General features: G+C 41.6%; 1 protein-coding gene across 2 annotated transcripts in view; it reads right to left on the bottom strand.

Annotated features, from left to right (window-relative positions):
- Positions 1-24576, bottom strand: part of cacng8b (calcium channel, voltage-dependent, gamma subunit 8b) — a 30041-nt gene extending 5465 nt beyond the window's left edge. Inside the window, exons 1-4 of one of the 2 annotated variants that reach the window (XM_082550657.1) lie at positions 24106-24576; positions 4895-5184; positions 3913-4137; positions 981-1064 (exon numbers count right to left, since the gene is read on the bottom strand). In XM_082550657.1, coding sequence (XP_082406783.1) covers positions 981-1064; positions 3913-4135 — 307 coding nt within the window. In that variant the 5' untranslated portion in view covers positions 4136-4137; positions 4895-5184; positions 24106-24576. Of the gene's footprint in view, positions 1-980; positions 1065-3912; positions 4138-4894; positions 5185-23282; positions 23462-24105 lie in introns of those variants that run through there. The other variant, XM_082550658.1, reaches the window with a different exon arrangement.
- Between the last annotated feature and the right edge of the window lie 3282 nt (positions 24577-27858).

The following is a 27858-nucleotide window of genomic DNA, read 5'->3' as shown; positions in this document are numbered from 1 at the left end:
CTTTGATCAGCACTGTAGTGCTTTATAAATAAAGTGGTATGGCATGGTAACCTAAGCCATGTTAAAATAAGAAATATAAGGAAAATCGTTCTGAGCTGACATCAACTCGACACAAGAGTAGAAAACCCATTGGAAACCAAGCGTTTAGTGCTGTCTGACCCCTGACCTTTTGGCTCACTGGGATTTCTTTCGCTATGCTTAATATGATCATCTAACACTGAAACTGTAAGAAGCATATTTCCCTATAAGGATTACAAGGAAGAAATTATAGCCAACCTGTTTCTGTGCTCCTACTGTAGTGACAGGTGGAGAAAAACATTCTATGTCCTTGTTAACCAAGGCTTAGAAAATGTGAGAAAAATGGGTAAAAATGCTATGAAATAATTAAATATGTTGAAATTTGCTTTAAATAAAATACACAGAATACTTTTTTGAGGAAATTAATTACTCAGTTCTAGGCACCCAACTGAATCAAACCCTTCCCATGTGGCCCCCGGTCCTTTCAGGAGGTCTGCCAACCACACACACACACACACACACACACACACACACACACACACACACACACACACACACACACACACACACACACACACACACACACATTAACACGCCTCTCTCATCTAGGACAACTAGGCCACAGGAGAGAAAATGCCACCTAAATGCCAGCAAAATGCCTCTGCAACATTGTAAACAGAGCACAAGCTTTTCTTTACGTATGCACGGGCACACATGCATCATATCAGTGCAGAAAGACATGTCTGCAGGGCATTGAGCATGAACTAGGGCACCCCTTCTCTCATGGCTTTGTAAACCTTGTCACGTGTTTATTTCTTAATGTGATTGAGAGAATGAGCAATAAAACGCCAAGTTTAAAGCATCAAGGCATCATTTTATACTTTGCTCTTAATTTGTTTTCAGGTTGTTTTTTTGTTCCCCCTCTACATCACCCACATCTGGCACTTCAGGTAATAACTTACGTAGGACGTACTCTGCCCCATCATGGTCAAAGTCTGCATCCTCTGGGAAGTGGTTAATCTGAGAGCACACTCCTCTCTTCACTCCTGAGACAGACAAGAAGAAAAATGGTGACCAGACTCAACAAAAGGCAACAACTCAAAGCTGAAGCCTTATGAGAACAGTTTCTATCCTCTTGATGAAAAGACTGATTGACCTGGAAAATGTTGTACCGTGATTTGAAAATGAATGGTAAATTTGGGTATATTGTTTAGGAACATCATCGAGGTTAATGACTCTCGTTGTAATTACAGCTTATGTTAGTAATGTCACAAACACAGTGAACGCACAGGCACAACGTAAATACATACAAGCAGACACACAGGCAGACCGATAACTACCCGGCGGGGTCTTGAATGTAGACAGACAGACGAACGGAGGGACGCACGGAACGATGATGACAGCCCACCACTGTTGTTGGTGGATGGATTTTGAGAAAGGTGGAGTGATGAAATTAAGAGACACAGACTGAGGGAGAGACGAACAGATGTGGGGTGAGATGGTCTCTCAGTGCTCCTACATTTCCACAGGTAGGTCTGTAAAGAAACAGATGGTGGTACAATGGGAGGGAAATACTGGATGAGCCACATGGATCAGGCATTTTTGAAACCCTGCATTAGTCTATGTTGGCATTTTCCATCGTCCTTTATTAAACCACAAATCCAGGACTGTGAAAATACCACCTTATGCACACACGTTCTTAGAGTATTCTATATCTATAGTCTTATATAAATGTAAGAGTTAGTTTTAGAAACACTGGTTCATGTGGTCTGCTGCCCTAAGAGGCAGAGAGAGTGAATAAAACGTTTCAGTAGCCAAATAGGCTAGTCAGTATTTCAGAAACTGCTGATCTGCTGGGATTTTCCTACACAATCATCTCTAGGATTTACAGAGAATTGTCTTAAAAACAGAAAACATCCAATGTGCAGCAGTTCTTTAGGTGAAAATGCTTCATTGATATGAGAGGACAGAGGACTGCTTCGTGTAATAAACCTCATTACAACCAATATATACATCTCTCAATTCATTTCATGGATTCCCATCAGCTGTGTGACGCTGTCATTCCAATATGGAGCAACATTTCAGAGGAACATTTCCAGCACCTTGTTGAATTTGTGCCAGGAAATAATTAAGGTAGCTCTGAAGACAAAAGGGGCAACTGAATAAAGTATTCAATGAGTGTATGTGAACGTGCTTCCAATATTATCTCACTACATGACCTCAAACACAGCTGTGCTAAGTGACTCTGGCAGCTGACATGTTCAGTATCGGGCTCACACATTTGTGGAATTATCTAACAAAAAATCACACAGACAGATAAAATCTTCATTGACTGGTAAGTCAGTGCAACCCCACCTTGAATGAGTCTGCAGAGGGGAGAAGAGGACAGGACACGTCTATATCCACAGCACAATGTGCCACCCACCTGCAGGCATAAATCTTTTGGAGCTAGCATGTCCTGCATTTCCACCCCTTCTACACCTCACTGCATCACTGCACAACTACTGAGCATCTATCTTGGCTGAATACTCCACAGACATCAAGGATACTTGACCTCTAAGCCACGCCAAGACTCTGTCAGCTTTACTGCAGCAGAAAAGGCTGAAAACGAGAGGAAACTACAAGGAGGCAAAGATGAGGACAAACCAGTGAAAGATGAAATGTAAAAATGTTTGGGGGAGGAAGGCAGAGAGATAGCAAGTGGAAAAAACTGAGAGAGAGAGCGGTGAGGGAAAGAGTGGGTGGGGGTGCACTGCAGCAGAGCTGCAAGGGCTAGAGCTTATCTCTAATTGGCTGCTTTGCTATCAGGAAGCTTAGAGATGAGGACAAATTAGCTTTGTACAATGACCAAGCCCAGGATGGGCCAGGGATGCTTTATAAAGAGAGCCAAGCGGTTTTCCCGGAGACAAAAAAAAGCTTTTACCTCAGTCTGCATGTGAGCAAAGGCACAGATCGCAAACTCACACCACCCCTTTGCTTCTTCACTGTTAACTCCATCCCAGCTTTTACTGTAGAGTGTCAGGCAGGCAGTGTAATGTATAATGAATTAGCAGCTTGTGTTGCAGTGACACAAGAAGTGAAGATTGAGAGATGGTTGCTGCCAGATTCTGTATCTTCCGCCACTTGAAATGAGAAGCCGATGGGTGAACAGAGGCTTTTGTTTCAGCAATTGACTTGAATGAATGCATCCTGAATCACAGACAATGATTAATGGATTATTTTGGATGAGGGTTACGCTTCAGTATCACGTAATTATATTGCAATTATGCAAAATTGTTTTTTTTGGCCCTGTGGCACGGTCGACCAAATACAAATGAAATGTGTATGTTGGTGCTGCTGCAGTGCTGCGCCCTCCTGAACAAAGTTTTTCTAAAGTCAAGTGAGAGGTTCTTGCTGTTAGACTCTGATCCCATTTAACAGAAGAACAATGCATACTATTAAAAATATGTGACTGAATAATGGGAAATGTACTCCCATTTATAAGCTTTAACATTTCAATGAGATACGATTGTCTCGTTGGACCTCAGGAGCGAGTTTCAGGCCACCAGCTTGAAGGTTAAATATTTGAATATAGAAAATTAAAAAAAGAGCCAATAAATACAGTATAATAAACAGAGTATCAAAATTACTGCGTGCAGTGATTAATGTGATTTAAACAGTGGTTCAATTCATCTGCTGCCTGCACAGCATCCAGTCTGAAACCGCCACGACCATAACTTAAAGTCACACAATACTGTGAGTGCCCTTCCACCCTGCAACTCTATTATATCTCTCAGTTGAATATGAACCTAAAGATCCAGAAAGTAGCTATAAACTTCAAACTTTTTCAAACATGCGTCTACTTAAGTCCAAATCCCGCACACAGATTCCTGTCGATGAAAGCTCTTTTGTTACCTTCCAAGCAGCATATTCTCCATAGACCGGAGTGGGTGAGAGCACCAGGGTCCTTCTTGTCCTTATTATGAGGGTCATCCTGGGTCACGTTGGCTGTGCTGTTGCAGATGAGGGCACGGGAGTACAGCCAGTAGTCCGTGCCTATTGCCACCGTCATCAGGCCGAAGGCAGCGAATGCCCCCACGGTGGTGAGAAGGATCTGGATCCCCTTCTCACACACCATGCCTTTAAGGGAAACCAGAAAGTGGAGGAAGAGGTGAGTGAGAAGTTGGAGAGAGTGGGCATCAGGAGTGCAAATAAAAAGCATTTATCGAAGAGTAGGAGAACAAGGAAGAACTTAACAAAGTGCAGTTTATTAAAAAAGACAGCAAACAAACAAGGTGAGATGATGAGGAGCAGGAGGAGGCGAGGGGCACCGGTGGGAGGGAGAGAGGGAGGCGATGAGAAAAGATGAGCGCGAGGTGTAGGCGGATGTGGGAGGTGCATAAGTGGCTCTATGATGTGTCCTTGGAGGAGAGTTTGATGACTCTGCTGACTCTGCTTAACAAGACAGAATTGATGTGAAGCACAACAGATCTCACCCTCCCAAACTCAGTCTACTCCATATTCATGACCCTGACAATGTTCTCCCCCTCGGTATCAGCAGGGCTCGATGCACACACACACACACACACACACACACACACACACACACACACACACACACACACAGCAGATGAAACATGGGATCACCTTGCACCTACTTCTATTACAGAGGCAATGTTGGTGAACCTCTTACATACAAACATCCATGTATACACTCACACATTACATAATTCACTTACAGCCTTTCACATTGAACCAGGCAAGTGTGAAAGACAGAAGGTTGTCTCAGTATCGCAGAGTTACCTCCACAGATATTTCTGTTGTGTTAAAAGTTTCCTTTTCACAGACACAAATGTGCTAAACCTGACGGTGCAGAGAGTGACAAAGTGAGACCTACCTGACGGCGAGTTTCTATCCTTCGACTCAATTTTGAAATCTTTCTTTTCCTCGTCAGTGAAGAACGTGCTGTCCCCTCGATCCGGACAGCATCCATCGACTGTGTTCACCCGCTCTCCTCTCTCCTTCTTGCTCTTGTCCTCTCTCTTGCCTCTGTCTCTTTCTCTCTCTTTCTTTTCGACTCACTGGAAAGTTGGTGCTGGTGGAAGTTGTGGACGGTTGTCCCGCCCTCTGCTCGTCTGCTGTTAGCAGGAAACTTGCAGATAGAAGTCCATGGTCACTGCTCTGATGCTGCACATGAACAAAGACAGAAATATATTGCACTGTATTAAATTTATGTACAGCAGTAAATATTAAGTCATGACTCTGCAGATGAGGGCTATTATGTAACGGTTGACATGAGCCATTGTTGTATTTAACTTCTTTTCACATGTGCATCTATAAGACTTTTTAGCTGGTATCATGGATAACAAAGAGCTGTATAAATTAGGACTAAATTAGTAAATGGACTCTTATTGTTGCTGTGATTTTTGGGTCAACGACATATTATGAAAAAAGTAAATGTGGCACATTACATTACTTTCCTTAAATTAAAATTTCATTTTGCCAGCTCAACAGTAGGGTTAGGGCTAGGGTATCCTTCGTATCCTTATATTTGAGGAAAATGATATTTCTGTTGGCATGTGGTCATTTGGGAAGACTTCCATAAAATTCTTTAAGTTATTATGAATTAATTTAAGTTATCCCAAGTAAGATTTATAATATGCTCAATATTTGCTTGGAACCAAGTCGCAACCTCTGTGGATTGAAATAGAAACATGCAGTTCCTCAAATGCACAGCTCTACAACAACGTTATACATTCACCAGCCTATTTGTAAGGTCCATCTCGAGAGTAATGGGTTGGACCTTCTTAAAGCTGGTGTGTGCCAAGAAAATATGTCATCCAGGGAAGGACGGACGTTGTTTTGCTGTGCTGTATTTTAATGTGAAGTGTACATATTTATTTTTTATATTGCATGCATTGGTTATATTTTTGTGCAGTGTTTTATTTAGTTTGCATGTTTTAGTTGCCGGCAAATTGTCCTGGAGAGACTCCGCCTTTTCCCCCGTTTTTACTAATTGGACACACCTGAGAGAAAAAAGGTAATTTACAGAGTGCTCAAGGACACATAAGAGGTTTGGAGCCGGTGTTCAACGAAAATGTAACACGGAGAATGCGAGACAGACAGAGGAAAGACACAGACGATCAGAGGGGAGAGCGAGAGACGATCAGAGAGTAGAGATGATCAGATGGAGCAGACGACCAGCGACTGGAAAGGGGAAACGATCAGAGGAAAAAAAGGCAGATGACCAGCGACTAGGGACGCGTAGCGGCAGTCTGGTGGCAATAACGACAAGAGCCAGCTCGTGCACTGCGGGAGAACAGAAGCAGTGAGACCGCGGTGCCGATTGCAGTTTGAGGAAGCGGCGGGCGGAGTTGAGAGCTCTGCCCACCCGGGTAAGTCTTTGACTTATCCTTTTTATAAAGTAAACTGCCAAAGGAATAGTGACTGCCGCTCCCTCCCTTTCTTCAGTGCACCAGGACGTGGAATGCGGGGAGGAAGGCGAGGACTCCGCTGGGTTTCCCTCTTTTAATACTACGCTGGACCTCTTAGTTTTCTGTGACTTTTAGGCCGTGGTGGATTCCACTGGACTTTTAATGTTGTGTGTTATTGATTTTTATTGTGTCTTCCCTTGGCCAAGGTTGTTTTAATTCATTTTACCTTTTTAACTATTTAAATATAATAAATTATATTTTTAATCTTACAGTTTAAATTGTGTGCTTTCCCTTGGCGGCTCCACTGCTCTGCCCGTTTTGAGGAAGGTTTCCTTCCTTTTAAAAAACACAAACCATCTTGGAAACATAATCAGCCTTTCCGCTCCGTTACAAATATCCCCCACAACATTATCCCACCACCACCAGCAGCCTGAACCATTAATACTTAATAATTTATCAGTGGGTGGCTGTAGCTCAGGAGGCCAATCGGAAGGTTGTTGTTTCGATCCCTGGCTCCTCTGGTCTCCAGTCTGCATGTCTCAGTATCCTTGGGAAAGATACAGAACCCCAAGTGGCTCTCCCATGTCTTCCATGGAGTATGTTAGATAGAACGCACTTGTATGAATGAGTGAATGTGCCATGTTGTATAAAGCACTTTGAGTAGAACAGAAGGGTGGTCTACAAGAACCACTTAATTTACTATTTATACTTTCACACTGCTAATGTCAAATTCTCACCTTACCTTCTGAATGTTGCAGCAATGTTTTTCTAATCTTCTACTGTCTAATTTTGATGAGCCTGTGGGATTTGTAGCCTCAGTTTCATGTTCTTAGCTGACATGAATGGCACTTGGTGTGGTCTTCAGCTGTTGTAGCACATTTTCTTGAAGGTTTGAGATGTTGTGTTATCAGAAATGCTCTTCTGTATACCGTGCTTGTAACAAGTGGAAGGCAACAGTTTGAACTTTGGCTGCCTTCCTATTATCCTGAAGTGGTCTGGCCATTCTATTCTGACCTCTAACATCAACAAAGTATTCAGCTCACCTGTTTATTCAGTCTATTCAGGCTTAAAGTTTATTTATTAGCGCCATGGCTGCCTTAACTAGCCAATGCTAACTGCTAGCTTCTTCTGCTGGGATTCACCAATTTGTTTTTAATTCACTGAGCTTGACCTCTTTACAGTTTGGCCTTTTATATATTTAATTGTACTAATGGACCTCCCAAAAATTCTGTGCATCCCCTTTGGTGAGTGAATGTCTTATGTTTATTTAATTACACATCACAGTTAGCAGGTGTATGTGATATGCACTCAGCTAGCTAAGCTTGGGGCGATCATGGCTCAAGAGTTGGCAGTTTGTCCTGTATTCGGAAGGTTGCCAGTTCGAGCCCCAGCTCCGACAGTCTTGGTCGTTGTGTCCTTGGGCAAGACACCTCACCTGTTGCCTACTGGTGGTGGTCAGAGGGCCCGGTGGTGCTAGTGTCCTGCAGCCTCGCCTCTGTCAGTGCGCCCAAGGGTAGCTGTGGCTACAATGTAGCTTGCCATCACCAGTGTGTGTGAATGACTGAATGTAGTGTAAAGCGCTTTGGGTCCTTAGGGACTATACAAATACAGGCCATTTACTTGTTAGCATTCATGGATAAATTAGCACTCCAACCTTGGTTATTGAATCTGAAATTAAAAATGGTGAAACAACATTTTATGTACTTGAAATCGGCACACTGTCACCGTGATAGTGATGTGTCGTCGCAAACGAAATGGCTCTTAGAGCCGGCTCTTTGACGTGAATGACGCGAGCCGGCTCCTTATCGCGAGCTGTGGGTTTTTTGTTTTTTTTCTTTCTCTCACCCTCTCTCGCACTTTTTTCCGCTTCACTCCGCACGTGAGCCTTGTGCTTTGCGCTGGGAAGAGGGAGAGGGGCAGTAGTTACACTTGCAGTAGCACAGGAACAGAGCGGGAGGGAGAGGCAGAGAAAGAGAGCCAGGGACAACAACCTCACATTAGAAAGGTATAGTAATCAACCACAACTATTTTCAGTTGCAGATGCTAAAGGATTCAGAAAGTTTATTCATGCAGGCCCATATGACAGAGAATGTTCATCTTCTTTTTGTTTTCATATTTTAATTTATGTGTTGTGGTTTGCAGTGTTTTGTGTTGTTTCACTTTAAATTTGTTTAAAAGGAAAAAGCTGAAATTTTAAATAATTAAAAGTTGAAATATAAATGGTTGTTTTTTGTATTATATGATTTATTTATTGCATTTTATGTGGAGTGAATAAATAAGTCTATCTACGATGGCCCCTCGAGACAAAGCCCATACAAACTTCAAAACACGTACGAACTCTGAAGCACGTACAAACTCCAAAACACGTAAAAACTCAGAAGAACATAAAAACTCCAAAACACGTACAAAAGACAAAAGAAGTGCTCCAGGATGCTAGGGCGCAGTGTTGAGTTTTTGTTACCTAGTGGCTACACAAGCCAGCAAGTACCAACGACCGGATTTGGTGTGTGGTAGTAACAGGTAAATGAACATTTTTTTTTTTTAAATTATTTGATTATATATGTGTGTATATATGTGTGCTTGTGTATAAATACACAAACAATACACATATGCCTTCAATTGTGTAATTTAAGTGATCTAGGTAGCTCTGTTTTGGAAGTTCAGTTAACGCTAGAAATGTGTTTTGGAGTTTGTACGTGCTTTGTCTCTAGGTCTAGGGGCCACCACATATATTTATATATAAACATATATAAATTAAACCACTTTTTTTTTTTTTTTTTTTTTACATTAGTAATTCATTTTGTGCATAATTTTATATTATTGGTAATAATAAATTAATTAAAGCAACAAAATAACCCGAAGAGCCGGTTCGGAGCCGAAAGAACAGGCTCTTTTTAGTGAGCCGAGCCGAAAGAGCCGGAAATCCCATCGCTACACCGTGAGGCATGCTGATGTTAGCATTTAGCTCGACTGCTGCCTAACTGACCTGTGTGGCATTCAGGAATGTCGACGGTTTGTAAATTAATGGAAGTGAAGTGTATGACATGAGTTATGATTTATTTTCCATGCTTAGGGTTATGGCCAAATTAGTTTTTCCATTTTCAGCTCTGCTCTGTTGTGTGTTTTAACACTGTTTACAGAAAGTGTAGTAACAGGAGGGACAGCTTTAAAGGTTAAAGAGAGAATGAATCCAGAGCAAGGAAACTGCATCTACTCTGAATAAGAGGAGCAAGAGGGGGAGGCAGGGAGGACCAACCCGACATTGTTACCATAGCAACATTGAATTCCAAAGTCTGGATCAGCATCGAGCGAGGGGGGTGGTGGGGGGAGACAGAGGGAGAAAGGGGCAGAGATGGGAAAGAAAGAGGCAGAAATAAGGCAGATATTTCAAGACACTAACGGCGTGTTGACTCTGAGGCCGGGGCAGAAGGACGAGCGTGCTAAAGCTTTATCAATAGATAAATGTGTGACCACAGCAACACAGATGCTCTGGGTCACACACACACACACGCACGCTCATAAATACACATGAATAAAGACTAAACGGCATCCGTTACCGAGGGCACAGGAAGTATTTCCTTTTCTCAGCGTCTTTGTATGATGGGTTTTGAAACAAACACGAGGGTAGGATGAAGCAGCACACATTATTCAGCAAACATTATTTAGCAGACATAATGCAGTGCAGTCAAGTCTGTTAATATTTGATGATGCAATATGGCACCGTGATCAAAATAGGTTGCCTCAGAGACAGAAAAAGAGACATGGAAGGAGAAACGGTGTGTGTGTGTGTGTGCACATTTCCTCTCCAGTGCTTCTGAGGATGGGTCTAGTCCAATCTTATTGAATCCCAGCAATGTTCCCCTCAGCTCCCTTTGGTTAGACAGTTAGCCTTGTATCTCTGCTTTCAGGCATCTTATTATGTAAACTGTCAAATGACACCACCACAGTGTGGCTTATTATTTATACACTGTGGTTGAATATGTGTAAGCAAACAAGCGAAAGTGATTGTGTGTGTGAGTGTGCCGTATGACCTTCCAACCCTATCAACATGCTGCCTCTCCCTGTGGAAAATAAATTTCTAGAAGGGATTACACTATCTCCAAGGCGTAAAAATACAGTATCTAATCTGTGTGTACGTGTATGTGTGTGTGTGTGTATAGTCTTTGACTCCATGTAATGAATGACCTTAAAAATAACCTACAAAGTTACTCTCCCGAGTAAAAACTCCCCTGCGTGGGCGGAGATCATAATTGTCATTTAATTATCTGTAATTTCTATTTTCCAGCAATAATTAAGAAAGAGGGGAAAGAAGAGAATGGCACAGAAGCTAGAGCAAGAGAGCGTGAAAGAACAAGAGGCCATGAAAAAAAATTAAAGAGCTGCACAAAAAATATTAAAGGGGTTCAAGGTCAGATAAGGGAGAAGGCATTGTAACTTTTCTTTAGGCTAACAGGAGTCTTGCTTTTTTTTAAAAAAGTCTTTATGGTGTAGTTAAAAGGGTATGTGAACATGACATGCTTCTTTTGCAGTTTAAAATGAGAAGACTTTGTATTTTGGGGAAACATATACTGATTTAGGCTAGGTTGTATCAGGTAAAACAATAAAAAAAGAGACTGCAATAACACTGTCTCTACCAAAAACCTCCTCCATGCAGGGATTTTGTTGCTCTATGAAACCCCACTTTGGCATTTTGATAATGAGCCATACTGCTGTAACCATGCAAAGTAGACTTATTATAAGCTATGACACCACAATGCTTTGTGCTCCTGTGGAAACAACAAGTCCGTATTATGTTAACAATCTTTGACAAAAATGCATTTAATTTGAAATGTTGCAGAAAAGAACTACTCTACCTACAATCCTAAACTGATATAATCTCTGACTGATGGGAGTTGCTGTTACTGTGGAAATGTTTAAACCCTGTAGCATCATGTCACTTATTGATCACAAAACCTCAAAAACCATCAGAGCGGTGATTGCATTCAGGAGCGAAGCACTGTACCATAACCAGGCTATATTACTTTACGGCCTGATTATTGACAAAAAAAACCTACGTACTGTTATTATACAACACTATTATTAATCACATTAATCACAAACCCTACGATAATGAAAAGGAGTCAATTCAACTGCTATGGAATTAGAGACTCACAGTTGGTTATTTAAGGAGTAGTTCCTTCACCATTAAAATAATTAAGTTCGGTCCTTTAAAGTTTTTTTTTTGCTTTGTTTTTCTTCTTTTTTGATCCAAATATTTTTTTTATGGTCACGATACAACTGACAACCAGTATTATCTTTTTTTAAAAATTCAATGTCTGGTTAGAAAATACAGAAAAAACACAATGGTACGTTATATTGTAACTTTACAGAGCTTTTTTCAGTGTAAGGAAGGTACAAACAGCAAGTTCACTTGTGGAAATGGAGAACTTATAAAAGTGGAATTTCTATTGTCTGTAAAAATACCGGTATAAACTTTTACGTAAAATAAAAGTGTCATATAACAATATAATTTAAATATAGGGATGGCATGCATTTACACGCCCTTGTGCACCACACCAGCCTTTCTTTTTAGGCAGAATGATCATTTCTACCTAAAAAGGTAGTAATCATAACCAAGCACTACTTCAACAATTTGCAAGATATTTTCCAATACTTTTCCCCCCAAAACTGTTTGTTAAAGATGGAAACAACAAACTTGTTTCAACACTTGAGGCAAAAACACAATGTCGAGCATAAGCAGGCTATGATGGCATGTGAGAAGAAGATCCTAACAAACCACAGAGTAAATAATTAATCTCTGTAACTCTGGTTAGTTGCACTCCAAATGACAGAAAGAGCAAACAGTGGATGGGAAATATTGATGACATTATATGGTGATGGTCTTAAACAGCTTTAAAAACCTTGACCCAAGATGTAACATCCCAGGCTGAAAATTTTTTTTCAGTTATATTATGTGACAATATTGTGCGGCTCCTGAAGCCTTACAAGGTTAGTTACTGTTAAAGTGTTAAACAGTTATGTTAACACTTTTACTTCTCCACTGAAAACACTACCTGAGCTCTGTGAACTGGCTACATGCTACTGTTTGACTATAACTCTGGTGGTGCTGCTGAAACTTTGCAGCAACAGATTCACAGTTTGATTTAGGCAGTCTTTCATCAATGGAATATATCTTTTGTTTTGTTTACACTAATACATATTGCTGTATTGCAAACTGCAATCATTAATATATCATGTAATCAGTATTGCTTTTCTATATCATCATAAATATCATTATCATTAGTGATAAATACCATTATTGCAAATATCATGATATAATTTTGAGGCTACAGCATCCACCCCCTAGTGGTCAGTGTTGAGCTCTGCAGAGTCTTTTGTCAGCAGACATTTGCAACTGACAGTGTTGTTAATCTTGCAAGCACTGGGGTTGTACTCTTGACTGCTGATTGGCCGATCCATACACTCGATGATCTACTGTGTTACTGACACAAGTGGGACATCAGTTACATGCCAGAGTTAACCCATTTTTGCAGCAGAAAGAACGGTAACACTTTATAATACAGCCTGGAACCAAAGACATAATTCTTCTGTAATTAAATGGAATTTCCATGTATTTTGCTGTTCCATGTAAATAACATTGTAATAATGTTTAGATGGACAAACTTAAAGGTAGTAAACTAGATTAAGGGGCTCAGTCAGCTTTTTACAGGAAACCAAGAAAAAATTATATTGTAGGTAAATTTCAGTAGTGCATAAGTCATTTTAAGTACTGCATGCGTAACAACACATGCAGGTATTTTGCAGGAAAAGAAATACAAATTATACTGTAAGCTTAAGTTATTTTAAGTGTGGTAATACATCAGCATAATTACGATGCGAGATGGGGAAAGAATAAGACTTTTCAGTATTATAAAGTGGCTTAACTTCTGGGTATTTTATAAGAAAGGAGACACACATTGTATTTGAAGTAATTTTAAGAACAGTGTAAGTAAAAAAGGACAGCTGCATAACACAAAATTCATCATGCACATTAGCTAAATGAATATTAAATAATGATGTAAAAAAAATAAAGACGTAAAAGGTAAAGTTAAGTCACTCCATAATATGGTGTATTCCCGACATAAAATGGGAAAATATTGCATTTGCTCAAAGGTAAACACACATTACTTAAAATTACATACAGTATAATTTGTGTCACTCTCCTTGCAAAATAGCTGGAAGTTAGGAAAGATGAAGTCACTACATAATATGGACCTTGCCCCAAAATGTAAGATGGGAAAATATTGTTTGTTTATTGTACATCTTTGTCTACATTACTGGGAAATTATCCAGTACTTACAATTACTTATGCACTACATACATTTACTTGCAATATAATTTCTGGTTTGTTTGACTTGTTACCCTCTTATTCTTGTGTAATGCCTTTATATATTTTCATGTAAATATAATTACAATGTAATTTTGAATAAAATCCATCGAACTCCCTTTTTATTGCAGGAAAATTAAACCCGTAGTAACGAGCCGTATTGCAAAGTGTTACCGAAAGAATACACCATCTGCAACAAACTGGGTAAGTACCCAACCTAAACGAGATTTCTAAGTCTAACTTACTTAACCTTTACAAACTGTCCGCATGACTGCATTTCATAAAATAAAATAAAAAATCAAAGAGACAACATTCCAATCACAGGGCAACGAGGCAACAACCAACAAAGTATGTATTCTAAAAACCGTAGGCTACATTTTCAGTAACAGGATGTTCTGTAAATCAAGAATTAACGTATTTTAATATAGTTTGTCCCATAATTGCTCTTTGGAATACTTGCAGTGGGCAACAGCTGTCAGCAACAGCAGCAGTCCACCTACACCAAGCTGGATGTAAAGTATTCTCTCTCATCAAAAAGTAAAATTTATATCATGATAGGAAATGTCAGATGTGTTGTTGCTCTGGATATTTAGAGATACAGATTTGGAATGTAAAGAGCACATGTTGGAGTAGTGTATGCTCTGCAATTCTACTACATTGTTAGGTGGTTGGCAGAAAACACGTTGATGTCATAATATATCATGTTTACTTCAGGTTTTGTGGATCAAAATTCTTAAATGTTATTGGAATAAAATTATAGTGACACATGATATAGATATAGAAGAACCTTGAGGAGTCTATGATGTACCTGTGTGCCAAGTTTGGCTGCTCAACTTCTGACTTGGTAGAAGTTCGCAGACAGACAGGCAGGCAGAAGGATTTTGTGTATTTTATTAAGATATGGACAGGTCTGTTGTTATCATTTCTGTGTAAGATAACAAGGTTAAAATGATTTATGATGCACCAATGCAAGCTTAATGTCTGTTTATAATTCATTTAGGCCAGGAGGGCTCACAGGTGGAGTGCACTCAAGTTTAGGCCACAATGCACTCAAGTGCCTTGTGGCATATATAGAAAGTCTGTATATGTTTTTTGGTTGAAGAGTAGATGACTTCTAAAGGCCAAGATTTTCTAACTGCACCCTGAGGAAATAGTGGATAATTAACAGTGGCAGTATTATTTCAATAGTTGCGTCACAGTGATTAGTTCAAACGTTAATGTGGACAAAAGATTTTACACATTTAGTTCTGTTTGCAGGTCCTGTGGGGTACTACTGCATATGTGCAGAAATCTGTACAAATGCCCTCTGTGGCTCCCAAGGGGGCTGCGCAAGATCTGACAAGCGATTTCACTTGACTCAGTGCTGATCTGAGCTGAGGAATATAAAAAAAGGAGGAGGGGGGAGTTTGAATATGAAAGAGGTGAGCTTAGCCAGACCTCTAACTCTCTCCTCACCCCTGCTTGAGGCTAGCAGATCAAAGCAACATTAACCACAACTAACATAGCAGACCTGAATCTCAAATACACACTGTCAGCGGCCATTGTGTACCGTGCTTAATGCAGGTGCCAGGTTGAAGGATGAAGAATGTGAGAAATAAATAAGATAGTACCTGTAGCTCAATTCTGATCCTTTTTTAAACTGTTGCAAGCCTGACGATGTCATAAAAGTGCACTGCAGCATCACCTTTTTGACATTATGAAATAGTGGGTTCAGAGCCACTCTTCTCGGCAATAATGTTCACACTGGTCGTAATAGCAAATGATTGCAGGAGTGGTGATAAATTCTGGATAGTACTGGAGTTTGTGTGGATGTAATATACACATTCCCCTTTGCCATAAATCTGAGCATCCCGGACCTAACACCCTCACAGTGATGCCTTCATTGTATGTTGCTAGCTAGGGGCAATTAGCTGTAGCTGGACTTACTGCAGAAACAAAGGCTTTGGAAGCAAGCGGCTGCAGGGACCATTACAGAACCAGGCTCTCACTTGCCTAAAAAAAAAACTTCAGATATAATCAGATCTACCTGTGTGACTCATTCCCAGCAAGGCAGGCCACCTTGCTTGTATGAAATACAAACATGCCCAATGAGTTGTGGCGCTAATAACACAGCCATAAATCACACAGGAGATTTGAATTTTGTAGCAGCTGCTCCATTAGCTATTCATTGCATAAATCAGCTACCAAACTGCTTGTTGAATAAATGATGACAGCCGTAATAAGTTTTTCCACACATGTGAAAGGCAGTGGTCCTGCATGGGCGAGTGTGGAAGTTTTCAGTGCAGCATCTACACACACACACACACACACACACACACACAAGGGTATCACATGGAAAGAAGAATTATGTCTGGTCTCCACAGGACCAGAATCGGGACTGTAGTTATTGAAAATGACATAAGCTAACAGTGAGTGCTTGACCAAAAGTGAGTGCTTGACCAAAAACATGCACTAGGCCTACTTATGATGGCAGATCTAAAAATACAAGCCGAGTATTCTATTCTGAGGTGCTGATGGCGGCAGTGAACATTAGGAAAACATGCACAAATATTCAGAGCAGTGACTTTTGGTAGCCGCAGTGATTTTTCCCCTTAATCATGAGAAAGAGCTACACACCTGAGCTCATTGCTGAGCTCCCACATCTGGCAGGCGCACATTTACATCTTTGCACGCTCACATGCAGAAACACACTCGTGAATGCACAGGAAAAAAAAAAGAAAAATAGGAAGAAATCCACATGCAAACGAACCAAGCACATATGCGGCCTTTAACACCCACAACTGTCAAAATGATGACAACAAATGCATAAAATAGGTCATCTTTAAAAGGTACTTTAAAGTGTAGCTGAACTGCCATTAAGCCCTCGTGAAGAGTCTGCTAAGATCCTCTGACTCCATGTGATCAAGGCTTTGCCTGTCTGAGCAGAAGTGCCTGAGGAGGCAGTGGCAGTAACACCTTGGTTTAAGAGGCTCTCAAAATAAAGTGTCTCTGAATGACTGGATGCTCATGAACCCGTGAATCCATGCTTAAACACATGGACACTTGCAACCATGAACTTTAAATATTCCAGTCTTCACAGATTAAACCGCTTTCTGACAGCAATTCTAACACAAAATTGCCCTTTAAATTTATAGTTATTATACATAAAAGAGTAAGTTATCCTGTTATGTAAGTGCAGCAGGGGAGAAACAAATTAACCAGGAAACAAGCTTGCAAATAACTCAAGAAGAAAGCTGGCCGTTGTAAAGATAGAAAAACTGGGGATTATAATTATTTTATTACTGCTCTAATACAGAGTTTAGTCAACAAGACTTTGGGAAACTCAAACAAGTGCCTATCCAGTTTAACCAGGGAGATATCTTCCAGTAATGGGTGATCAGCAGTTAAATTAGGCCTGCAACAGATTTTCATTACTGATTCATACATTATACGACTGTCTCGTTAATTTAATTTTAATTACCATTTGGCTTCAAATGATTAATAAAATGAGAGAATTGAGATGAAATGATTATTGGTTTTTTTTTGTTTTTTTGTGTCCCGTTTGGATCTTTAGCCATCAGAATTGTTGTCTTTAGGCCAAGAAAGATGCCAAGTGGATTTATTTTACCAAGTGGATCATCATGGCCTTGCCATATTGGTCCATTTGATTGACCTTTATTATAATTATGAATTTATTTTATTTTCAGTTGCTACAAACGGGACAGACATGACTGGGGGATAGGACAGGGAGAAAGAATGAAAGAAAGAGAGGGAGAGAAAGAAAACCAAAGGGGTGAAGAGACGGTGAGAAGGGGGGGGGGGGGGGGGGGGAGAAAGAAAAAACCCCAAAACAAAACACCTGGATCACCTGTATGGAGAAAAAAAACAGAAGAGAAAGCAAACAACAAAGAGCAACATAATAAAAAAAACAGCACCATCACAATAAACTAGCTAACAGTAGATAACGGTAGATACTAAATAATAAACGATATTGTGCCACCCTCCTGGGAAGAGCTGAGTAGAGCCCCAAAGGAGAGGTCACCCCGCAGCTACGGAGCAGAGGCCAGAGGGGGTTGCAGTGGCGTGCCCACGGGCTCTGCCGGCAGCCAGCTGTGGCAAAGAGGGCCGAGCTTCAGGCCCAGAGGCCTGAGGGCACCCCACCCCCCGGAAGGGGCCCAGCCGGGCCACAGGCGCCAGGCCCTGCCAATCGGCCACCAGGAGTGAGCCGGTACATACATGAGCGCCCAGCCCCAGACGACAAGGACCACCAACACACCAACGTCTGAGGGCATCAGCCACCGGCAGGGAGTGTGGTGAGGGGAGATAGGCCTCCGTACTTTAGAGGGCCTGAGATGTACCCAGACATCAACCTGACATATAGACACAGACGAACAGGCACACGCGGACACAGACGTGCATTCCCACCCCATATGCACAACCAAATACTCGGCACTCACCCAACGTGTAGACAGACACAAATTGACACTGCACAGACAGTCGCACTCCCCAAACATACTCTATATCCCAGGTCCAGGTACCCCCGCCCTCAGAGGGGCAAGCCGCACCTAGACCCAGGAGATGTAACCCTTCTCTCTGGGGTGGAGGCAAGCGGACCACCTCCTTATCTGCAGTAGCAGGGAGGCCCCGCATCCGAGACCCCAGTCTGACGGCCAGCACCTCCTCCCAGCCCCCCAGCCCTGACGGCTAACAGAACCGGGGTGAGTGAAGACCTCAAACCTCCCTACGCCCGCTCATATGTAGTGTTGCTGTGTGCTGTTCTAAAGTGCATTTAAAACTCAGGAGAGCATGGTACTAGCTTCCTCTCAGAGAGCAGCACGGCTCTTCCCGAAAACCCTTAGTGTCTAAATGCATTTAAAATTGAGGGTAGGGCACCAGCGCCAGAGGTGGGTTGGAGTACACCGACCATCCTCTGGATGCTGTAAAACGTGCCCACCCCCAAGGCCCTATATGTATGTGTTATGTGAGAGTGTGAGTAATGTGGATGTCTAGGTTGCAGAATATAATTGAGGCACAGGCGGCCAGAAGGGGACAGAGGGGGAGTGCCCCCCTGCACCCTGGTGACATACCTGCACCCCAAGCCCTGCGTGTGTGGGTGGGTGTGGTAGAGCGGGAATAGGGAGGCAGCTGAGGATGGGGAGGGAAGAAAGGGAGGGGCAAGCAACCTCACAATCTGGAACCCACCAGGGCAAGGGGGCCCAGGCCCATCTGGACCGGGGCCCGCAGCAGCAGCACCGCCCAGCCCCACAGAGTCCGGGGCAGCCCACCCGACTCCATCCCAGAGAAAACTGCACCCACCCCATCATCCAATCATCTCCCAAACTACACAGGACAATAGACACCCAGGTTGAGTTCATTCTCCACCTCTCCTATATCTCTCCCCCACCTGCAGAGTGAGTGATTGATTATTGTACTTCATTCTGTTTTTGAATCCCTCTCCCTCTTCACTTTTGCACCTCCCTTAAAGTCTAAATACACAATGTCATGCTGTGGCATATTTAGTTCAGTTCACATTTATTTATTATTTATTTCATTTTTTTCCAGTTGATTTATAATCTATGTTCAAAGAAATGCACTTAAATACAAATAAAGTAACAACAATTAATAGGTTTCACCATAAATGAGTAGTTCAAATGTGGTGCCTGTTTTCTTTATGATTTGGTTCCTGTTAACAAAATATCAAACTTACCTAAAGCCCAAGCAGGTGATTTAAAGATGTTTTAACTGTCTGACAAACAGGCCACCAGGTGAAGGCATCACTGTGAGGGTGTTAGGTCCGGGATGCTCAGATTTATGGCAAAGGGGAATGTGTATATTACAGCCACACAAACTCCAGTACTATCCAGAATTTATCACCACTTATGCATCGTGTAAGAAATGCATGAAATCTTCATTAATGAGAAGGTAAAAATGAGTCCCCAACCCCACTAAACAGAATATCAACATATGTAGCATATCTAAATATGTAACTAAAGATACTAAGTTAAACACTTGCCGCATCATCTTCATTATTTCTTAGGTTGATGCAGTGATGTTATGGGTGTTTTTTATTTTTGTATAAACTGAAAAACAAAGAAAGATTTAAAAAATGATAAATGTTATAATTAATACGTTTGTCGTTGATAGATCTCGGCCAGTTGTTTAAAAATATGATATTCAGATTTTCTTTCAGACATGTGAAACATAAACTGATTTCCTGAACATTTGTTATGTTTGGTGATTTATTTACTCGTCTACGCTCTGTCCACCTCTGCTTGGATCAGCTGACTGTGTTGGGATTCCAAACACGCCTATTGCCAGAAAAAGCCACCAATTGTATCTTTACATTTTGCAATTAAAATGGGAAGAAGTGCAGCGATTTAATAAAACACTTGCAAACATAAATGTAAATAAAGCATGTAAGCCAAAAACAGTTCGTACAATTCTAACGACTTTGAAAGTCAATATTTGGTATGACCACCTTTATTTTTCAACTGCCTGAACTCTCTTAAGCAAGCGTTCCTGTCATTTCTTTGAGTAGTCTTCAGAAATAGTTCTCTGGGATTCTTGAAGGACATTCAAAGCACTTCTTCGGATTTTGGCTGCCTTTTGTTCTGTTCTCTGTCAAGATGATCCCAGACTGGTTCACTAATGTTGAGTTTACTATGGATCAGTCCTGGACTAACAATCATGGTTTGGCTCCAAGGGAGACCAATCCATTACTGACAGTGTTCAACTGTGGGTTTTTCTATCCGGCTATGTTTTTAGTGCACTGGCAGTGTGTTTGGGATCATCGTCATACTAAGAAATGAAGCTGTTATCAATCAGATGCTTTCCAGATGGTACTGCATGGTGGATCAGAATCTGATGGTACTTTTCTTCCTTCCCAATTTGATCAATTCTGACAAGATCCCCAACACCAATGACTGAAGTGCAGCCACAAACATGACAGAGTCTCCAGCATGTTTTACACATGGCTGTAGACACTCACTGTTGTACCTTATCCTGACCTCCTCTGTACATTTAACATTACCCATTGCAAACCTTTCAGTTGATTACAATGGTAATGCCAGCTGTATCATAAAACTAGGAATTCAGGGTAACAACACAAAGTACATTCAAACCTGACTCTTACTGCCTCGTGGCAGCTACACCAGTCACCATCATGAGGTTTTGCTTTTCCGAGTGTGGTTTTTCCTGCACTTGTGGGTGTCATTTTTCTTCAGTGTGTAATGATACACTAGGACGCTTGGTTCCTGTGACATCCCTAGGTTTATGAGAATACACATAAGCCTATTTAAGAAACTGTTGAGCAGAGTTTTCTCAAGATCTGCATACTAGATAATTTCTGGATCGTTTCATAAATAAATAGGGAAAAGAGTTGATGACAAATGTAAATGAGCAAACTCTTGTGGACCTGGGGTCTGCTCTGTTAATCACTCAGCTAATCTCAAACAGATGTTTAGCAGATAGTCATTCATTTATTTACTCATAGGCTTAATAGTAGAGTGATATGTCTGCACCTACTCTGAGTCACATAATCTATTTCATGTGTGAGCAGCTTCAATATTCTAATATAAACAACTAAGACTCTCACTCACACCTACACCGTTTTGTAATCTGTTTGTGGGATTTAGTTACAGGTGCTGCAACCTGTATCTACAGCCTTGTGCTGGCCTATCAGACATGCTAACACGGTTTCTGTCGTGTTTTTATGCTGCATGCTCCTGCACACACGGACAGGTCAGCTAACAGCATATCACTGACACAACACGGTTCAATCACAGGCTCTTACAACCCTGCTCTTAGGCTATACAAGCTTAAACAAAGCACTTAAAAACACCAAAGCTCTGGGTTAATTGATGCATGGGTCATAGCCACTGAGAACGGAGTCATTTAGAATGCTTTGGATAAAAGCCTCTGCTCACTGGAGTTATAAGCAGTGTTGTGTATTGAATGTAAGCTTTCCCAATACTGCAAGACTTGCTACAAGTGTAAGTTTAGACTTTTTCTTTAAATATGCAGGAGTTTCTTTTTACTAATAGGGTAGAGATGAAAAGTTATGCAGTAATGTGAATGAACATTAGATTGTTAAGGGGCTGTATTTCAAACTGAGGCATTTGTGGCTCTTGTACAGCACTGGGCTTCCTCCTGCACTAAAGAGAGGAATGAACAGTGTGAAATCTCAGACCATCAAGAAAATTGCAGCAAAGGCATTGATCCTCTGAACAACAGCTACATGACAGATGTGATGATCATTGCAGAATTACTTCTCCTCAAAGGGAGAAAGCGAGATATAGAGAGAGAAAGAGACCAACCAGGAGTGAAATTTAAGCGAGACAGGTAAACGAGTGGAAACAGTCAAAAGTTAGAGATCCTTTCCGATTGTTGTGGACCGCTTGAGCATTAGATGATTATAATTTGGCCAGCGTTAAATCACACCTACAGCCTGTTTGGGCTACGCATCAGTATTGACTGCAGTGAGTCACCTTAGAGTGTAAAAAGCAGATCTTAGAGCCAACTCAGGGGTTTTGAAAGTGATCCAAAGTCCACAGAGACGATCATCAAGGCCACACGTACATCACACACACGGCACAGACGGTGTTTAGCACGTGGGAGGCGGAGGAACTGATGGGGTGTGACAGGGCCAAGATCACTTAATGAAAGAATCACTGATAGCTGATAAAGAGGTGGGCGGCAAATGGCAGCAGCGTGATACAAAAACGACACCTTTGATTTCTCATCAGACATAACCGAACCTTTTAGGCCCTTTCGGTGTGCAGTGTGTAACATGAAACTTGCACTTGCACTGTCATTAAGTCACACAACTGAAGTTATAGCGCAAACAGTAACTGCATGCATTTTCGCAGAATTACACGCAGTTAATTAATGATTTGAGGTGTAGTTAAGAAATGAACAACTTTAGGCTCTCATCCATTATCTCATTGCTGATAATATTTAAGAAATGCACAAATATTTCAGTTCAGCTGCCACCCAGTGGCAATCGCATTTGGCATGATCACAAAGGAAAAGTTCAACAGCAAACTTGTAACATCAAGTGACAGAAAACAAAACAAAACAAGGGTATAAATGAACAGTGTAAAAGCAGAGCGCTGACGGTCATTTATGCTGGCTTTTTAAAACCAAAGGCTGGTCCCCAAACGGAATAGATGCAGCACTCAGTGAGAAGCTGAGCTTAGTGGGTATAAACTTGTGCTACAGTCATCAACACTGTAGGCTAGCACAACAGCGTATTTCTCATTGAATAATGAACATTTCTGAGAAAACACTCAGAGCTGTAACCTGCCATGGGCTGCAGGCACAATGAAGACAGGTATAAGTCACTGTGCTGTTTGCTGACAGTGCACAGAAACTCCTGAATACTGCAGTGCACACTCCTACATAATTTCCAATTCAAGACGTTTCAGTCCTCCTTTAGCAATGACATGATGTGAGCTGTGATGAATACTGAATGGCTGATCGCGTGCCAGGTGTTCGGTGCCCTTTACCTCTGGATCTGTCGAAGCTGCACAGGTTGTTCAGTGAGAGAAGACTGTGGAAAATAATGGAAAAAAATACGCGTCTGATGCAATGATGTGGCCCAGGTTCAACATGGAGCCAAGATGAGATGCTGGCCCTGCACTCCAAAGCGGTGCATAACACACTGATGAGACACATACGAGCTCAGAGCCACGGGGCCGAGAGCGTGCAGAGCTGACTTATAGTGATGCGGACTGCGGTGCATTTGTTAACAGAGTACGCTACACACATCACCCTGCCTGCATAGGCTGCACGGTGGAAAATGGACGCCTAGCATCGAGAGACCAGTACAGAGAAAACTCAGCGGACTGGGACACGAATGACACACCGAGACTCGCATTCGCACACGCTGAAATAACTCTCCATCCTCGGGGAAGCGGCCGATCATGTCAGCGAACGCAGCAGATATTTTAGTCTCCACTGCTGCGGCGTGAATGCAGGCAGAGCTTAAAAACGAGCTATTAAAATGATCATTTGCATAATAGACGTTGCGGTCGCTAATTATAGACCCGCGCAAAATAGGTGGGAATATTATCATTCAGCATTTAATCAGAGAGAGAGAGAGAGAGGGAGATGGAGAGGAGTGGTGGAAGTCTGAGAAATATTATTATTCTTTTCTGGAATTACGATATCAACACTGTCAGTAGTGTGTTAAGTTGCAGGCAACGTGAAACAAATCAATGTGCTATGAAAATGAGCCTGGATGAACTGTCATTCATTAAGCTGCAAAGTCAAAACAACAGTGTCTCAATGCAATTATAATCATTTTAAAGAAGCTTACGGCGGTCTTACCTGCAGGCTCCCTCTCTCTCTCTTTTTTTTTTTAAATTTCCGAGCTTCGCAGCGCCTTGCACTCCCAGAGAGAGAAGGGGATGGAGGGAACAGGAGAGAGGAGGTGGACGGCGCTAAATAACGGGTCTATCGAGGCAACAAAATAAATAATTAAATCGAAAGGGGTGATTAAAAATCATGAATTTAGGAGCAAAAAGAAAAAAAAGAGTGAAGTCTCAGGTCCCGGTTAAATTTAAGTCTGAGGTGGAAAATGGTTCAGTGTGTATATATTAAAAAAAAGGCTAGTACAAAACACGTCACTGAACACGGATTTGTCTACAGTGGATGTGGCCGCTGCTTGTGTGTACTCGGGGAGAATGCGTCTCCCCCTCCCCTCCGGTTGGATGAGCGCTCGCCCGCCTGTCTGCTCCTCCATCGATTTCTTCCACACTGCGCGCGGCGCGAGCAACTTGTCGCATCACACTAAAACTCCACGCTAAATGTGAATGAGGTTGGATCGTCGACACAAGATGAAATCTCCCACAGTAGCCTATGTTGTGCTACGAGATCACTACGAAGGCATGACCCCCCTCACCCCCCTCTTATATTGAGGGAATTGGTCTGGATGTGCTTATTGGAGCGTGTGCCACACGCTCATGGTTGCGCGCTCGTAAGTAGCCTATTATGACCAGCTCGTAAGTGCGCGAGCGTTATTGATGTCGATATTTCTTTTTTCCTTTGCTGGAGAGCGACTTGATGGAGCGCCAGTGGGACACTTTTCCTCTGTAGTGATGATGCTGATGATGAGGGCCGCGCTGGTAGTTCTGGGAAATGGAGCACAAGCGCAGCCCTGCAGAGAGAGGGAGAGAGGAGGAGGGGGAGGAGTAAGAGAGAGAGAGAGGGGGGGGGGGGGGGGGGGGTTATAAGACGGAATCAAACATCCACAGGTTAATATCAGTGTATCAGCAATATCAGCAAAAACGGAAATTCAGCAGTAGCGCTGTAATATTAGTGGTAAAATGATCAAATCATCTGGGGAAATTACACAGCTGGTGTGGGATCTCACTGCTGATGGTATAGATCGGATTATTTCACGCGCAGATCTATAAAAATGAAGCCAGAGCTGCTGACCTCACACAGCATTTAGTGCGCATAAAACAGCGTGAGCGAACAATGACCTTCAATAGCTTTAAAATGGCTTTACTGCCTAGTTCAACCTTTCCCTCCCCCCCCCTCTCTCTCTCCCACACACACACACACACACACACACACACACACACACACACGCACGCACGCACGCACGCACACACACACACACAGAGGGGAAGAGGCAGAACCTAATACAGACTGACAGGTCTTTCATGCAGTAATGGTGATGGTGAAAAGAGAGATCCACTCAACACACACACACACATGAAACTTTGTATGTACACACACAAACAAAAGGCAGGGGAAAACAGAAGTCAACACACGCTCACGGTGTAAAGTACACTATTGCAGAAAAGTGTCCAAACAAGCACAGGCCACGGTTTAATCTCACTTGTTTGCAGCTACAGTCGGGCTTCATTCATCAGGAGAGGCGCTCGCACACAGGAAACCCTCAGTCCAGATGATCACACAGCAGAGTTTACACATTGTTTTAGTTGTATTGACTGTGGATGTTTGACTTTCTGATGTCAAACCAGGCATGCTGCACCTCCTATGCATCTATGCACATGTTTAGCATCTTGCGCTTCATTTTTAATTAATAATGGTTTCAGTCAGAAATATGTGTGTTAATTTTTTTTCTAAAGATTGATATGAGTTACAGCTTGGTCATAAACCACAACGAGGCTGTTGCACTGTACGTATTATTAGTTCACCTACACAACGCCCTCCTTTTTTGTACTTCCTTTGTGACCTTCACCAAAAACTGGCATTTCTGTCTTACTGTGACACACTTTTAAAAGACACAGTGTTCAGCACAGACATCCCTGCTTTTGGAGACAGGAATAAGTAAAAAAAAATTTTTTTATATCTCTCACTGTTAATTCTTATCCTTTTTTTCAAGTCTCACTGTGATAAACACAAGTACACATGCCAGCAAATGCAGCCACACACACACACACACACACACACACACACACACACACACACACACACACACACACACACACACCCATACAACACTCTGATCAATTGTTGCCCTCAGGCTGTGCTGGCGTGCTATGACTGAGGAGGGAGTCTAGTTAACACCCAGTGATTCATTGCAGTACAGCATCCATCCACTTGCAGGTTCCCTCAATCAAAGAGAGCAGCCAGAAGCCAGGACAATGTCTAATCACATGACTACAATATTGTAGTAGTAGTAGTAGTGCTATAATATATAAAATAATTAAAATGAAATGGCAACATTTTGAACATCTAACAACAGAAGTGCAAACAGAGCACAATCAACCCACATTAAAAGTTTTGTACAAAAGTGTTGTACAGCAGAGCAAAGTGAGTGTCAGAGACCAACTTTTTAAAAGCAGTGACTTTCTTCTGCATCATATAGCACCAGATTAGACAGCATTAGTATCTTTGAAACACTAAAAAAAGGATTCTTTTGCCCATTTTTTATTTTAGAAAGCTGGTAATGTGGATGAAGATCAGGCTGTTCCGCAGAAGCAAGCACAGCTACACTCTTTTATATAATCATGAGGCAAACGAATCATGAGGCTAGGGATAGAGATGGAAAAACAAAGAGTTGCAGAGATGAAAGGAGTTTAGGAGTTATAAAAGTATTATTAAATACTTCTGAGAATTAAAAGGGAAAGTTATTTTCAGCTGCTCCAAAGTCATTTAGTGAAGCACACTTTAACTGACTGGAGAAAAAAACTTTAACAGCTACTGTTGAGGTGTGCCTGAGCAAGGCACTTGACCCCTTAACTGCAACAGCACAATCAACAAAGACAGCTGCAGGTACACTGGGTGTCATCTCAATTCCAATGTGTGCAAGTGCTTAAAGAAAAAGCAGGGGAGTGTATAACCCTGCATGTAGGTGAAACATGACATCACAATGATCTCACTTTATACTTGTGAGCTGTGAGCTATAATTTTCATCCCACTCATGCAGTGAAGGACATCAGTGTGTTTCCCTATCTCCAGCATCACAGTGATCTTTATAATGAGCCCATATACACTATTATTATAGGGATGTCTCGCTGTGAGAGATGCACCTTAAAACAAACAGCAAATGTGTCTATTATAGAGGAAAGAATTATGTTTCTGATGTGCAGGTTCTTCTTGCCTTGCTCTGGGTTTTGTGATACTGCATCATTTAACAAGCGTTCAACTTCTAGAGCAGGGATGTCAAACTCATTGTACATCATGGGCCGGACCAGTGAAACACCCCTTTCTGTCAGTGTGAAGAAGTTTAACTATGCCTTTAATCGCTATCTTGATATAAGAAAAAGAAGTGCACTTTCAACAACGTGTCTCAATTCTTCTACGTGATAAAGAAATGAAGCTGCAATAAATGAAAGAAATCGGTCAGCATGACTCTTTGTGCTAAAATTGTCAGAAATAGATGTGTAAAATTACTGAAAAGGTTCTAGTAGCTCATTTCCCACTGTCCTGTAATTATAAAACAGTTGTTGTTGTTGTTTTTTACTGTGGATCCAATGTAAAAAAACAAAAAACAAAACAGACATTTCTTTAGTAAGTGGAAAAGTGTAAACTTTTCTGTCACTTAAATGTTTATCTATTAGTGTTTTATGAATAGCCAAGGGGAAGGAAAAGTTGTAAAACTTA

This window comes from Aulonocara stuartgranti, assembly GCF_965226115.1.
Source record: "Aulonocara stuartgranti genome assembly, chromosome: 11".
In the NCBI taxonomy this organism is placed as follows: domain Eukaryota; kingdom Metazoa; phylum Chordata; class Actinopteri; order Cichliformes; family Cichlidae; genus Aulonocara; species Aulonocara stuartgranti.
This window is presented reverse-complemented; position numbering and strand designations above follow the sequence as displayed.